At 41.9% G+C, this 14,885-nt stretch overlaps 1 protein-coding gene across 1 annotated transcript in view; it reads left to right on the top strand.

Annotated features, from left to right (window-relative positions):
• The window catches only part of BMPER (BMP binding endothelial regulator), a 448,094-nt gene that overhangs the window by 184,415 nt on the left and 248,794 nt on the right, over positions 1 to 14,885 (top strand). Inside the window, exons 5-6 of the mRNA XM_085607488.1 lie at positions 7,516 to 7,606; positions 11,631 to 11,713. Coding sequence (XP_085463614.1) covers positions 7,516 to 7,606; positions 11,631 to 11,713 — 174 coding nt within the window. The remainder of the gene's footprint in view (positions 1 to 7,515; positions 7,607 to 11,630; positions 11,714 to 14,885) is intronic.

Genomic DNA, 14,885 nt, shown 5'->3' with positions numbered 1-14,885 from the left:
AATATGGGGCCCAAGTAGCAAACCAGATCTCCTCCAAAAATATATCTTTTTTAAAGAATGAGATGGGGTAGGAGAGGGAGCAAGGGAAGAGTGGGTGGAACGGGTAGAGCAGTGGTCTTCAAACTTTTGAATCCCGCACCCCCCCGAGTGTAAACAAAAAAATTGTCAGGCCCCCCAGAATTTTTCACAAATATTCCTTTAAATTGGCAAAGTTTTAATATGTCTAGACTTATTTAAACATTGCAATTAAGTTTTGTTAACCTTTTAAAAATGCAACCGAACACATGATTGCCAAGCATACTATTTTGTTCAGCCGGGCCTAACATGTAAAACTTTCCATAGTGTGATTATCAGACATGGGGTTGGGGGCTTTGAACAAGATTTGGAGTCCCTTCCCTTTGACACATACACGCAGCTAGGATATGAATGGCAAAACACGTTAGTGGTGGCCCATTACAGAGCAGCTTACTGCCGCCCATTCGTTTTCCACTTAAAACAAAGCACTGTTAGCATAGTGCTTCTTTTGGCCAGAGTCTGGCGCCCCCCTGGGATAACCAAAGGCCCCCCTGGGGGGGCGTGCACCCCTCCCAGTTTGAAGACCTCTGGGGTAGAGGAAGCTGATGTCACTGAGCAACAGGAGCTGCAGGGGACTTAAAAGCAATGGAGGAGCAGAGTAAGGTTTTTAAATAAAAAGAAATAGCCAGACAAAGAGGGGTGGAGAAAGCAATGGAATAACTGTGTAGGAACAGAGGGAGCACAATGGAGAGCAGGTGAGATTGCAAAGAGAAGCAGCACACGACGAAAAGAGCAAGAAAACAGTTGCCCCCCATAAAATATTAAAAGAAAAGTAGGTATTTTCCTGCAGGCAACAAGTGGAAGGACACAAATCATTCCATCAGAAAATAGTGAGAAAGAAAGGAAAAAATGCTTCAGATACTGGACGCATAAATATAGTTGTGAGGAAAACCATTGAAAAGTAAGAAGCCTCTTGAGATAAAAAGCCACATAATCAAAAGCTAAGGGCTGACCAAAAGCCCACTATATGTATATTTTTTGAGGTATTAGAGACAGTGGGCCTTTAACAACAGACAGAGTTAATGTCTTAAGGCAAGTCCCAATTAGGAAGATCAATTTATATTTTTTAGTTGAGAGAGCAGCAAAGATACATGACAAAACTAGTTTTGCAAATTGGAAGATCAATTTAATAAATTAACAAGTTCAAAACACTCTAGAGGACTAGCACTCCACTAACATAACAACTAAAGCAATGGAACAAAAATATAAAAGCATGGAAATCAGCAAAACCGATGCAAGGGTCTACAATTCTAGGCTTTAGAGGTTACACAAAGCTAAAAGAAGAGATGGATTAGCGATGAACCCGGTGTAACACAAAATACGCTGCCAGTTGTGACAGCCACTTTCAGATAAGGAACAGCCCTGCTTGGCAGTGAAGCGCACACAGCGGCGCTGAGCCTGCTCCAGTGGAGCCCGTCAGTGGCTGGAATGCAGGTCGGTCTCTCTTCCCAGGAATGCCCTGGCACCAGTCTCTGCTGAAGCTTGCTGGTTTGTTTACACTAGTAGTGGAGTGGATGAGTGCAGGGTTTCCCCTTCAGGAGAGATAAGGGGGATTCTGGGAAGTCTTACCTACCCCATGGAGGAATGGCATTGTGCAACAAGCTGCCAGGAAGCTCGGCCTCAGCAGCAGCTTTGAATTATTCAGCGCATATCTGCAGGTAAATGTTACAGAGACACAGAGATCTCTGCATCTTTGCATACCTTCGATAAGGCTCCTGGGCGTCTACCCCTACTTGACTATCTGGCTGCTGCAAAATCACATGGTGCAAAGAACAACTAAAGCTAAAAGGTTGGTCTAGTAAGAAACACTGTTGTCATTTAAAGGAGCATTATTACCCAGTTTAAAATAATCGACATCTCCATAATTACTGATTGATTATGTGCAGTATCATAAAGTGCAAACAAAAACGAAGGAGAGCATCAAAGCACTGCACATAACTTTAGAACGATTAATTGCCTGTTCGACATAGGCCCAGGCGAAATTTCAATTACTCCTGTGTGCAATATCATGTTACGCTTTTTACTTGAAAGTCTGCGAAATTAAGTCATCACACCCCAACGCATAATTGGGATTGCTCAGCTTCAGTGGCGGCGGGTAGGAAACGGTAGCAGGAGGGCTCTAGTTTGTTCCCCAATTTTTTACACACATTTTTATTTCTTGGTTATCATAATCTCTTATTATAAAACACTCACTGTTTAATCCTTTTACATTCCTAGTAAAATGAAAATTCTTTCCTCACTGCTCCAGCGTATGGAGATTTTATCACCTATTTGTTCAGATGTGGATGCCACGAGGCAATGGCCCCAGTTCTCCTCTTTTTTTACAATGCCAGTGCCATAGCTGTCAACTGGTACCTTGGCATAAGGTGACATTGAACCAGTACTGTTTCTTCAGTCAAGAGCACTTTGAAGAGAAGGGACTTGCAGTTTCAATTTTAACATTCTCTGGCCAACCATTCAGAGCATCATTAGCACTGTTGACTGAAAAAACAGAATTGATGATAGTTACCGTATGATCAGGTGGCAACACTGCAGTGTCCGTTTAAGTTTGTCTTTCTGAATTTAATTCACGTTTATGTGACACCACTACGTCATGCAATAATCCCTTAGTGGTATAGGGGTATATCAAATAGTTCTGTTCTTTGCATGCTCTTGGAACACCAACTACGTTAAAAAAAAAATGGTGAATACATTGTCATATAAGAGCATTTATTTGACCAAAACAAAAGACATAGGCCCTTTTAATTCCAGTGGGGCCAGTAACAGCAGTCACTGGAACCATTAGAATAATGATATCTGTGGGAAGACCACATACCTGTCTCTTTTCAAATGGAGAGTTATGCAGCTAAATACAAGTGAAATCTCTATGTGAAAACCCAGGTAAATTTGAAGAATTACCGGAAGAATCAGACCAGAAATTACTGAAGCCGAGTAATTCCTCATTTCTAAGGAAATACTCAGGTTCCCACTTGTAAACCCCCTGTAACTCCAGTCCCCCAGGGTTATTGGTAGCCTCATTATTAGCAATTCAGAGAAGCCAAAGTGTTAATAGGCCATTCATAATGAGGACCACAGAGTCATAACAAAGTACGAACAGATGCTATTTGAGCTACTTTACATTGAGTGTGAAATCATACATGAATTTCATCTTTGTGGTATTGTCAGAGGATGTGATTGCTGCACTTAATTAGGAAAATATCTGCCTAAGTAGCAGTATTGTGGGACATAGTAGCACTTTGGTGTTTCCAACTGTGAGCTTCAGCCATTCTAATTTTACATTCTTAAGTCTACGTACATATTAGCATTACAGCCTTGCATATCCTTTTGGAAAGACTTTGATTACAATAGAGACTAAGGTCCTGATTACGATCTTGATGGACAGGGTTACTCCATCACAAACGTGATGGATATCCTGTCTGCTACATAACAATTCCATTACAATTCCATTATATCCTTTTGAACTTGTAGTAAGGCGGACGGGATTTCCGTCACATTTGGGTTGGCGTATCCCATCCGCCAAGATCATCATCAGGCCCTAATACATTCTAACTTTTCACAAAAGTTTTAAGAGAGTGCCCTTTAATACAAATGCACATATTATACTCAAAATTCTTGTGTTGATCTAAAAAAGAACCTTCAGTATCTTGTGTATGAAAGTGGTAAGGTCCTTGTCTTCCGATGAGTGCAACCCAAGCGCATTCTTTTTGAGGAATTGTCATACACTGGTACAGATTCATCTAAGTAACGGTATCGCTAGAATAGTCAATGTTTTGTTGTTTCCGTTCCAGAGATTCATGAACTGTACATACGAGTGCTTGGTTCTCCCTACACACTAGCACTTTTGAAAGTTTGTTAGCTTCAGAGGGCAAAATCTGGAGACTATGAAAGCTTTAAGTCAAACCCTCTTTAATAAAGATACCAGTTATAATCAAATTATTTTCTAAATGTTTTGATCGAAAAGCAGATCCTGCAACACCTCTTTAAAGTAAATGGTAAAGTCCACAGATACAATATGAAATAGAACATATAACAGCTCATAGTTAATGTACGGATAGTACTTCAATGTCGGCCCTGGAGGTGCTGAAAGAAAGAGACCAGAAATCACTTTTCTTTAGTTATTTGGCTGAAAATGTTTACTCACATGCACACTAATCATGAAATACATTGAAAAGTGCTGTCAGGGTCATAAACATATTAATAAAATGTATCTTGCTATGGACTCCGTGCTAAAACTGTTTAAGCACGTGTTTCTTTTGTCAATACAGCCAAAGCAAGTATAACTGTCCTAAGCCTATCCTCAACTGAAGATGTCAGCATCCTTCTCTATGGGAGCAGAAGGTGGATGTATGCAAGGGGTTCTTCTTAGAAGCTCTCTTTCATCTGCCTCACTATCCGCTACCTAAGCATCACATTGAATATGATTGCCCATTGTCTGTCGACTAGAAAACTTGTATGAACAGTCCAGAGGGCACAATCAAGAAAGCATAACACTGGAAACTTTGGGAGAAAACACAATTTTTCCAGTTTGTAGCAAAGCATGAGTTAATTTGGATTGTAGAAAAACAAGAATATTGTGTAATCACTGACACTAATAAACATCCCTTTCAAGCGCTTTTACTATATAAATTATAGCCCAGAATTGTAGGGATATGTTTCGTGCACTTGGGCTTTCTGGTCCGCTGTGAACAAAATGTGCTTCAAAGATCTGGCACTCAGTACATAATATGCAACCTCTCAAAATCACAATCTGAAATTGTGTATTGTGGTTGAGTCGGAGAAGCAAGGAGCCCTGGGTGGCAAAAGCAGTGTATTATGAAAAGCCATTGCCCTAAAGAATATGTAGGAACCAGGCGCATGTCCGACTCCTATTCATCTGGGATCAACAGTATTTACTTTTGAGTTACTAGTGTGTGTGTTTGTGTGTAGGTGCATATGTTCATGTGTGTGTGTGTGTCTCCTTGCGTGCACCATTCCAGTTGAATCCGTCTTCCATTACTGATTTTCTGACTCACTCTGAGGAATACCCACTCTTACAAAGCAAAATCTCCTCTGTGCAATCAGGAGTTGAACTCACTGTGCACAATATCGTCAGTGATGCACAAGTCACATGTGAGTCTTGTGAACCATGCTCACTGTTTCATGGAAACCTAACAAATTTCCAAGCATAAGTCTCACTTAAGGATGAAAAGACTTCACTAGTCTGGCTTATACTACACTCTTTATTTCAAACAGTAACACTATTATGTATTATAAAGTGAACAGGAATAGACTAATCTTTCCTTTACCCTTCTATGTAAAGTTTATGGACAGCCATCATAAAGAGCATTGGACTCCTTTAACTCTTTTCCAATCGAATGGGCACGCCTTGCGTATGCTATTCCATGCTGTCAGTCTTAGCTTGGCCCTGTGAAACTGTAAGCAGACTGGAGCTTAGCTGACATCTACGTTTCAGCGATTTGAGAGATCGTGCACATTAGCAGATTCCCATGACTGGGGCGTCATGGTCCAAAGAAGTTGTCATATTAAGACTCGGCGTAGGAGCTCTAACCTCGGCAGACAGCCCTCATCACCAGCACTGCTTCAGAATGTTGGTCTTCCCTTCCTGCTCTCTCAGTCCAACTCCTGACCATACCGCAGACTCCCGCTTATTATCCCTCTGAATGCTTTGGAGTCAGGGACTCTTTTGCGGGTGATTTCTCAAGCTTTCTTCTAATGCACAGGATTTTTCATTCGCTCGGAAAGACTCCTACAGTGAACCCATCCATCACATGTACAATCTTTGCAGCTTAATCATTCCTAATGGGTCATCGTTGTGACCTTCATTTGACACTGAATAATGGTGCTGACATATATAGTAACCACGCATCTTAAATAAAAGGATAACACGCTCACAACTCCACAGGATAACTATAAGGCGCAGCTTGGCTAACAAAGTAGGTGCTAATTAGCATACTTGGATTTTTTTCTGAATAATCTAAGATACGTACAGCTAAAGGTTTAATTCCTTCCATTCATGTTACAAATGCTCTTTTTATCATGGACAACTTCATCCCCTAACCTTGTGTTTTTTCACATCAACTATCTCTTCATGTTTCTGCTCGTGTGCCACCAACTTTACTGTTAATTGTCTGCCAGATTATACATGTCAAAGCCATGAGATGAAAAAGAATATGACTCTAGAAAACATCCTAGGCAAACGTTTTGCAGACGTTTTACACCCGAAACTTATATTCACGCCGCAAAATATATTCTGTAGAAAATACTGGACCTGTATTTTAACAAAGAATTAGGACCTTTCAGAGGTCACTGTTGGAGGTATGTAAAAGTCCTGAAACCCTATGTGCATGCTATTACCTTGGTTTAAAGTGTTGTCTTTCTGGGAGGAAGTCTTTTTAGGGTCAGACTTACACCCGACACCGACATCAACAACTCTTCTGCTTTTACTCATCTTCAGTATGATGACCATTTCGTAACTTAAAAAGACTAAACACGTAGGGGCAGATTTACAAGCCACTTTTGCGTCACTTTTCCCATGTTAAAAGTGACGCAAAAGTGGCGCAAGCGGCTTGTAAATCTGCCCTGTCGTTTCATAATTTTGTCCTTAGTTTTTGCCAAAAAGTTGCTTTTAAGTCAATAAAAGTCAACGCTTTATTTGAGAACGGAAACCTGGCTGAATGGCTCATCTTATGAGGCATTTATAGAAGAAAGCAATGCAGCAGGATTACTTTGTACACATATGATGAAATATGGAACTGTTTGGAAAAGCCTTATGCACACCTTTCTGAATATCCCCTCACATCGGTACTTAGTGGCGTGGGCACTCTTCTCATGGCCAGGCAATATTTGAACATTGATTATTATTTTATGGCTGGGAACTGGGTGTTTTAGGGATATTTCTTTTTAGAGATGGTGTTTTTTTGGTGAAAGCTTTTAAAGCCTTGTTTAAACAAAACTTACGAATAAAAAGGTCAGTGTATAGTTCCTACTTTAGTTTTATTTACTGTTGGTTTCTGTACCCAGCTTTTTCTATATATTAAAACAATATTACATCGGTGAAGAAAATGATGTGTCTGACTGCTAAGATATGTTACATAACACTGAGAATGAACTCAATTCTTGCAAAGCACCATTCTCGTTAATCACTCTCTAGTAAACAAGATGCTTCTGAGCCAATAACCTACCTGCCAAGTTTCGCCGGATGTGAGTCGGAGCAGTTGAAATATTAGACTCTCAAAACAGTCATGTAGACCAAAAAGCCAATTCAAACATGAAGCCCTTGAGGTACTGGAACGTCTTGGACATGCACATTATAACTGTGTGAAACATTTTTTGACATACACAGGGCGCAGAAGTACATTGCTCTGCTGGCCACTGACTCGTTTCTATTGCATATGTGTGGTCCAGGCAGGCTTATAATGACTGTTTGTCGTTCTCTTGCAGGAAGGAGTTGTTACTGAGTTTGAAACACAGTGTGTTGTTCACTGTAAAAACCCAGTGAGGCAGACTGGGCTGTGCTGTCCAACTTGTCCAGGTAATTTGTTTTTAGATGGTGGTCCCAATGCTGGTGAATGTGTATTTTGTATTATATTTAAGCACTATGGAAACATCCACACTTTTTCTGGAATTCTGTTGTTTTGTGGTGCGGCATTTAGTATGGGCAAGTGGTACAGATTTATTGTGTCGTCATGAACAATTGTTGTAGGTGCAGTTCAGAAAACATGCAAATGTATCTTCCAAACTAGCGTTGGCAATGTGGGGATAAACACAATAGTCCCTTCTCGAATACCGCACTCTCGTCAAGCAAAGGCTCCTGGATTCAACGCTGGAACCAATATTAAGAAATATCTCCGGATCTAGACGGCTTTACGCACCTTTTGTGGTACCCTCTGCAGATCAGAGTTTTAACACCATCAACTTTTGTCTGTGTGCAGGACCACTCAGGGTTAGACATTATTAGCTTCCTTTGAGCATTTTACTGTGGGAGGTGTTGTTGGAAATTTAGAACGAAAATGCAGGTTAGAATACCCAAAATTCCACTGTCTTTGTCGCTAAATGTCTGAAATTTTGGGGCACAGCTTTTCCAAAAGAACCCCCCAATCTACAGAAACATTTTATTTTAATGCCTTATGGGTGACAATGTTTATTTGTGCATTCAAAGAACAAAAGCATAAACATCTATTTTCAACGTGTAGAACTTGTGGCTTAAGCTCTACAGACCACTATATGTAATACTGAAATTGAGGCACCAAATTTTCATATGGAATCATCCCATGCAAATGAGCGTGCCTCCCAGCTGTTACCACTAACAGAGTTTAATTTCCATTCCCTGGTGGTGTGGTGGTGTTGGTGAGGTGAGTTGCAGGTTATGATGTTACCTGCCCATGAATTGTACTTTATTGAATCCCAGCATTTGTATAGTGCTTCATAAGCCTGTTGAGGCTGCAAAATGCTCCAATTTTTATCAGTACCCGAGTGCTCTTTTCGTAGGCAGCCCTGGTCACTGCCAACCCTGGGGGTCTGAGTGACATAAGCACCCAGTATCCACCAGCAGTGTGACTACTGAAAATACTACAGGGACTCTGCACGTACATCATTATAATAAAATTAACCTTAGGGACATGTTTTACCAATGGCCACTGCATAGGTTAATTGCTTTGCACACATGGCATATTGTACATCTCCCCAAGTGAAAGTGCTGTATTATAAACTCACAGAGGTCTAGAAGCACTGGAAATTGTAAAATTCAAAATAACCATACAATGTGTTTTCTAATGTCTCTGTGAATTAAAATGGAATGTTGAACTCAGACTTCCATCCTACATGAAACAGATGTGCTTCCTGAGAGGGGCTTATGGAATCCCTCCATCAGAGATTATGAAGATTGCTGTGTTCAACAGTGTCCAGAAAATATACTTTACAAAACCTTCATTGTACAGAGGTCTTCAAAGTGCCATGGACTTGTTAGAGGACAGGGCAATTTGAGTAAACATTATTCAAGGTTGTGTAGTTAACCCACACTGGTTGCTATTGAAGATTGACATGCTAAGAAACCAAAACCAGTCAAGGGAAACATTGTTACACCTTTATTGCCCGTTATATAAATTAAAATCATATAATTAGGACCACTGGAATTGTGTATCAGGGGAGAAAAAATTATCTGGCAGGGTTCACTTAATTAGTGATAAGAAAAAGGCAAATTATGTGGCATAATAGGCACATTTTGTGATAATATTAATTATTTTGTCATTTCTACATGTGGTAACATTGTTTGGTCAAAGATTTCACCTCATTAGTACTAGTTTAACAGTCAACTACAGCGATAAGCAACTGAAAGGTGAACACTTAACCTTTGGAAAGGGCCTTCCACTGAGCGGTAACATGATTTTGATCCGTTTGAGCTAGAAACAAATTAATTTTTTTGTTAATATTTGCAGAAGGTGGATTATGCAGCAAGTGCATAATAATTATGGGTAAAATGCCTCAGCTTCAAAATTGCAAAATTCCAGTGACTCTAGATATAATGAAGCTAGTTAACGCATCTTTAGTTTGTTTCTGACCCACACCTAATTAAAATCTATTAATAAATTGGCCTATGTTTTCCGTTGCATTATCATAAGACCGTCTCAATAGAAATAAAAAATACTATGTAGTTATGTAAGCATAAGGCCTTGATATAGTTTGAACTTAGCTGAAAGGCAGCAGAGCGCTATACATGATGCAAGTCATAGACGCTGTCAATGCATGGTTAGAGGGATAGCTGGCATCTAGGAGTGAAAGTGATCCCCTGATGCATCATGATTCTTGTTGAAATACAGGCTGTTCTAGACTAGGCAGTGGAGTCGCCAGCAGTGCACAGATGTCTGGTTATTGTCACAGCTGGATTTTTAAGCAAGCGTTTGGTACAGTCCAATAACATGCATTGCTCATCTGTCTTGGAAGCAGATTACTGCTCCAGCTAGGCCAGAATTTGAACTTCCTGGACTTGGACCAGATTCACCAAAAATGTGTAAGTCTACATATTCTAGACTCGTGCCTATGATTTACCTATGTTTCTTCATTTTTGGGAATTCACAGAATCCAGTCATATTTTGCTTGCAAATCTACACTAATTAGAAATGTTCAAGTGCACGTCTGTTCGTTACATGTTCTCCAGTGGATTATCTGTCCCCAGTGGCATAGCAATTGTGTCAACGGTCCTAGTGCAAGGAAGTAGATGCCTCCACCCTGTATTCTGTTTGAATTGTAAAATACAGCAATAATCAGGGTACATTGGCCCCCACAGAGTTCTAGGCCTTGGTGTCACTGCACCTGCTGCACCAATAGAAGTTACGCCTCTGTCTGTCCCGTGGGCATTCCCCTTGAGTACACATGACACAAATGTTTAAAAGTGCGTTCAAAATGTTTTTTTTCCGCCACGGAGTGAACATGTTCTTTCATGGAGAAATCCCTTCCCATACTGCTCGAGAATGTCCCCTTTCCTGTCCCCTTTCCTTTCCCACCCCAGAAAGGCACATACTCTTGCTCATTACAGAAGCAATTTTCCAGGGTGGGAAGCACCAGAGAAAGGTCTGTGAATCCACTATGCTGATGGATTGTTCTATGTAGTAATCCAGATCTGGGGATAGAATGTCTATCGATCTCCCTTCTGTGAATCAGGTTCAAGGAATTTCCACCCACTGATCAATTTTTGTTCACAGAAAAAAAAACTATAAATAAGGCCTCTCATGTTCATACACACTCACTCACTGTTTCCAAAAGTATGGAATTCCCTCTTTGAGATGAGGTGTAAGATTGACAATATAGGAGGATGACGTTGAAAATAGATAAAGATGGCAATACCAAGTGTCTGTTGTGCACATGAGTCAACTTCACTCGTCACTTCCCACAGAATTGAACATCAAATCTGAGTTGTGTGATAAGCAGGTGTTATGCTGCTCCTGGTGGGGTATTTAATGGATGCAGAATGTACCACCTATTCCAAGTTTTCCAGGTAAAGAAGAGGCATGAGATGTAGAATCTGAATTTACCGTGCTCAGTTCTACATGTTTAACCTCGGATTACCACTGATAAACTTCTCCAGGTTTTCGCTGGCGTAATCTGTCGGGGGTGCGATAATTATTGCAACACTCTGAGTCCTGATCCCTGAGCAAGCTGCCATTTGCACAGGGATCACTGTTTACCCCACATCTCAGAACGAAGGGCATTGCATCCACCATTCATGCAGCAGGTGCAGTGGCACCAGGGACCAGAACACTCAGTGTTCCATTGCACCCTTTAAATTCTTGTATTTTACTGCCGCACCAACAGTCAAATGGGCCATTTTCCTTGCTTGCACCAGGGCCCGCGGCATCACTGCAACCCTACTGCATGGAAGGCCGATGCATTGGGGCTAGAGTGATGGCGACGAGAGCTGCAGGCTGCTGAGTCTGCGGTGTGTCCCAGGAGCACGAGCCGAGGTCCCTTTAATACATTTACATTGTTGTGCATGTCGATACAGAAAAGAAGGATGTTGCTTATGCGGGCTTGCCCCAGTCACTTCTTCCATCTCTTTTCAGGCTGTGTATTTGAAGGCAGACAGTATAAGGAAGGGGAGGACTTCCAGCCCGAAGGGAACAAATGTCTTAAGTGTTCTTGCATTGTAAGTACTTTAAAACTGCTCTTTAAAGTTCCGGCTTCAAAGGCTACACATTGTGTTCATAGCAGCTGAAAATGTACACGTGCACCTGAGGAGGGGGGGGAGGCGCAGGACAGCTAGGGGCAGGATCTGTGAGCGGGGGAAGGGGACGGGCTTTACACAAGGGGGTCTCCTCTCCGACTCTTCCTGCATCCCTCTGATCCCGGGCAGTCAAAGCACACTCCAGAGATTTCAGCACACAGGCTGCTTTTTTAGCTTGCAGTATTGCGGATCGTTTAATCTGCAGCAGATGTTGCAAGTTAACAGAAAACACATCTGTCTGTGTCACACAGTACCTTGGTTGAGAGATTAAGGCGAAGCGAACGGGGATCTGAGGCGGTGAGGGAAAGTTGGTTGTTTTCCGACCTGCGTAACAATGGCCGAAGCCGTGCACCAGGCAGGCACATGCGGCTGTGTAGGCCTCCCCGCTGGCCGTTTCCGAAAAAGTTTAAAGTAATCACACATAAAGCTGCACTGGTTGCTTCGCTGTCGAATTTGTTCATGTTACACACTTGTGATGCACCTGCGCCCCTGAGCATGACGCTGGCATGTCTGCGACTTTCCGCGCTGGGTAAAACTTCACAAAATGGCTCCCCACAGGTGTTGATGATGCTAAGGCAGTGATTTATTGGGGAGGAGACCAAGAGGTGTAACAGTTTGTAATAGGCCCATTTGCTGCTCTAATGTCTGCATCAATATGATTATTTGTGTCCTTCAGAGGGGTAAATAGGTTGAATAAAACTCCTTCCGTTTGCTTTTCTGCTCGGTATTCACTTCCTGGTTCGCTAACGTTCTAAAACAGCCAAATGCACATTTTCTTTGCTGTAAACTTAACAATTTCTGGGAGCACAACATAGATTGTAGTCAGTGTTAAATCATGTTTATCAAATGTTTTAGACCACGAGGGTCAGAAATGCAGGGTGAAAAATGTTAAACAAAACGGGAACTGGTGAAACAGATGGATTACCAAAGTTTGAACAAAAGAGGCATACTTTAATGCTTTTCGGTGGATACACAAAAGAGACATGTAAGAAACCATTTATAAATGCATGAACGTGCGATTCAAAGACACAATAATTACATTGTAAAAAATGAAAATCGAATAGAAGTGGTTACTAGTAACTTGACCATTCTGAAATAAATACATGAATTCTGAGACCAATTAAAAAGCAAGCATGGTATACAATTCATAAATAAAGTTGCATAGGAAATTCAGAGTAAACAAGTTGAACAAGTATTGGCAAAGTCAATACGTCTCATCTTTGGATCAATTAGCTTTACCAATGGTTGTTGCTGATGTTGTACAATGACGCAGGATATTACACAGCATCAGTATAAAAAAGGGAAAACAACTGAAAAAATGTGTGACTGCTGCTAGTGGTTTTGCCACTCAGCTGGTGCCTGTGGAATAATACAAAATTATAAGGGACCCGCAAAGTCATTATCTCATAAATATATTGCTTTGGGCTTAATGTAGGTCCTCTAAAGTAAGTGTGGGCCGTGGACTCCACTCAGCTAGCTGAATTTTCAGAATTTGACCCACTCCACAATATGTATTGAGCGTGGAGTTCATAAAAAAACTCTGCTACGTTGCGTAGTGGAGCTTACTGCCCACTGGCATCTACTTAAATTAAAAACTTCTGAAGCGATACTCAGTCTCTATTGCCCATGCGTATTACCTGTAAGATCAGTGAAAGTCTGATGCGGGTGCGGACTGGAGCTGTCCAGTGCCTCCCGTGTCCCGACTGAGACATCACCAACTTCCGCTTTCCCTCTCCCCTCTCCAGTACTTCCGTGAAGATGCCAGCGGGAGGTTGAGATCAAATAAGCGTGATGGAGCCTCATGCTGGGTAGCGTGCAGCTCGGCATAGGAGTGCCTGCAGTGGTGTGATCTTGGGGTGGAGATCACAGGTAGGAGGCAGAACCTAGAGTGTGACATAACTTTCCGGGGACCAGTGGTTCGCAGCATGTCAGCGAGGAGCCATGCTTGGTGTGTGTGCAGTGTGCCCTACTCAGTCAGTGCACACACACCCGCTATCCAAGCAAGCATTGTCGGGCAAACGAGGACCTGCAGGAACTTCACTGTTCACGGAAGCTTGTCTTCTGGGGCCACAAGCCCCAACCCTCACAAACTCTGTACGCTCACGGAACTCCATGGAATCTCGCTGCGTTTTCCAGCAACTCCATGGAATTCCACAGAGAGAAACTCCACAAGCTATGCCCAGGCTTACTCTAAAGGGTTTTTAAAAGGTTGCATAGGTTCTGGTGACTGGCATTTCACTATGCAATTAAATACAATAGAAAAAAAATTACTTGTCAGCATGAAATGACAGACATACACACAAACACACGCACATCTGACAGTGCACATTAGAAAGTATTTCTCTCATAGATCCAGCATAGTGAAGATTTGCCATATAGCTGCCTATCCTATTGCTCCCAACACCACTATCCGCCAAAACACAGCATGCATAAAAATCACTTCAGAGACATAACTGACATGCATCAAAACGGTTCAAGGTGAGATAATCTCCAATCGACAGGTGAAGGAACCATGTTTCTATCTCAATAGGTGCATTCATAATTGGTAAAAGGCTTGTGAATCCTATCGGACCAAAATGAAACACCCTCAACTAATTTAATATGACAGTGCAGCACGTCCAATGACAAATGAAGAAGCAATGCCCAGAACATATCATCACGGGCTTACTCAGCCGCTTCGAACATGGAAACTCCAAAATAACAAATAGTGCTTTGAGGCCATACAAGTGCTAGCCTGTGCTCTAGACAAATGTCAATAACATAACATAACATAACATAACAGACTGCTTAGGCCCCAGCTACCACTTAACTTGGACTGGTGCTCCGACCAGTCTAATGCCCTTCAGAGCCCGGCCATCTTGCCCGAGGCTGTGCCTCTCTGCACTTTTCATTCGTACCTGTGCTCTGTGCCCCGTGAGCTCCCTTTTTGTTGCCTAATCCCTTCGTACTTGTTTCTGTGCGTGTGCCTTCTGCCATGTGCCTCTCCTGCTGCCATATTTCGCTGCTTTCCCATCCCTCCCTAGCCCATGCTTCTCCCTTCCTAGTACCTACTTAATGGCGGCTGCCCCACAACCGTGATGCTGGAGTACCAAAC

Source organism: Triturus cristatus, chromosome 5_2 (genome assembly GCF_964204655.1).
Source record: "Triturus cristatus chromosome 5_2, aTriCri1.1, whole genome shotgun sequence".
Classification (NCBI taxonomy): domain Eukaryota; kingdom Metazoa; phylum Chordata; class Amphibia; order Caudata; family Salamandridae; genus Triturus; species Triturus cristatus.
The sequence above is the reverse complement of the archived record's forward strand: the minus strand, read 5'-3'. Positions and strand labels throughout refer to the sequence as shown.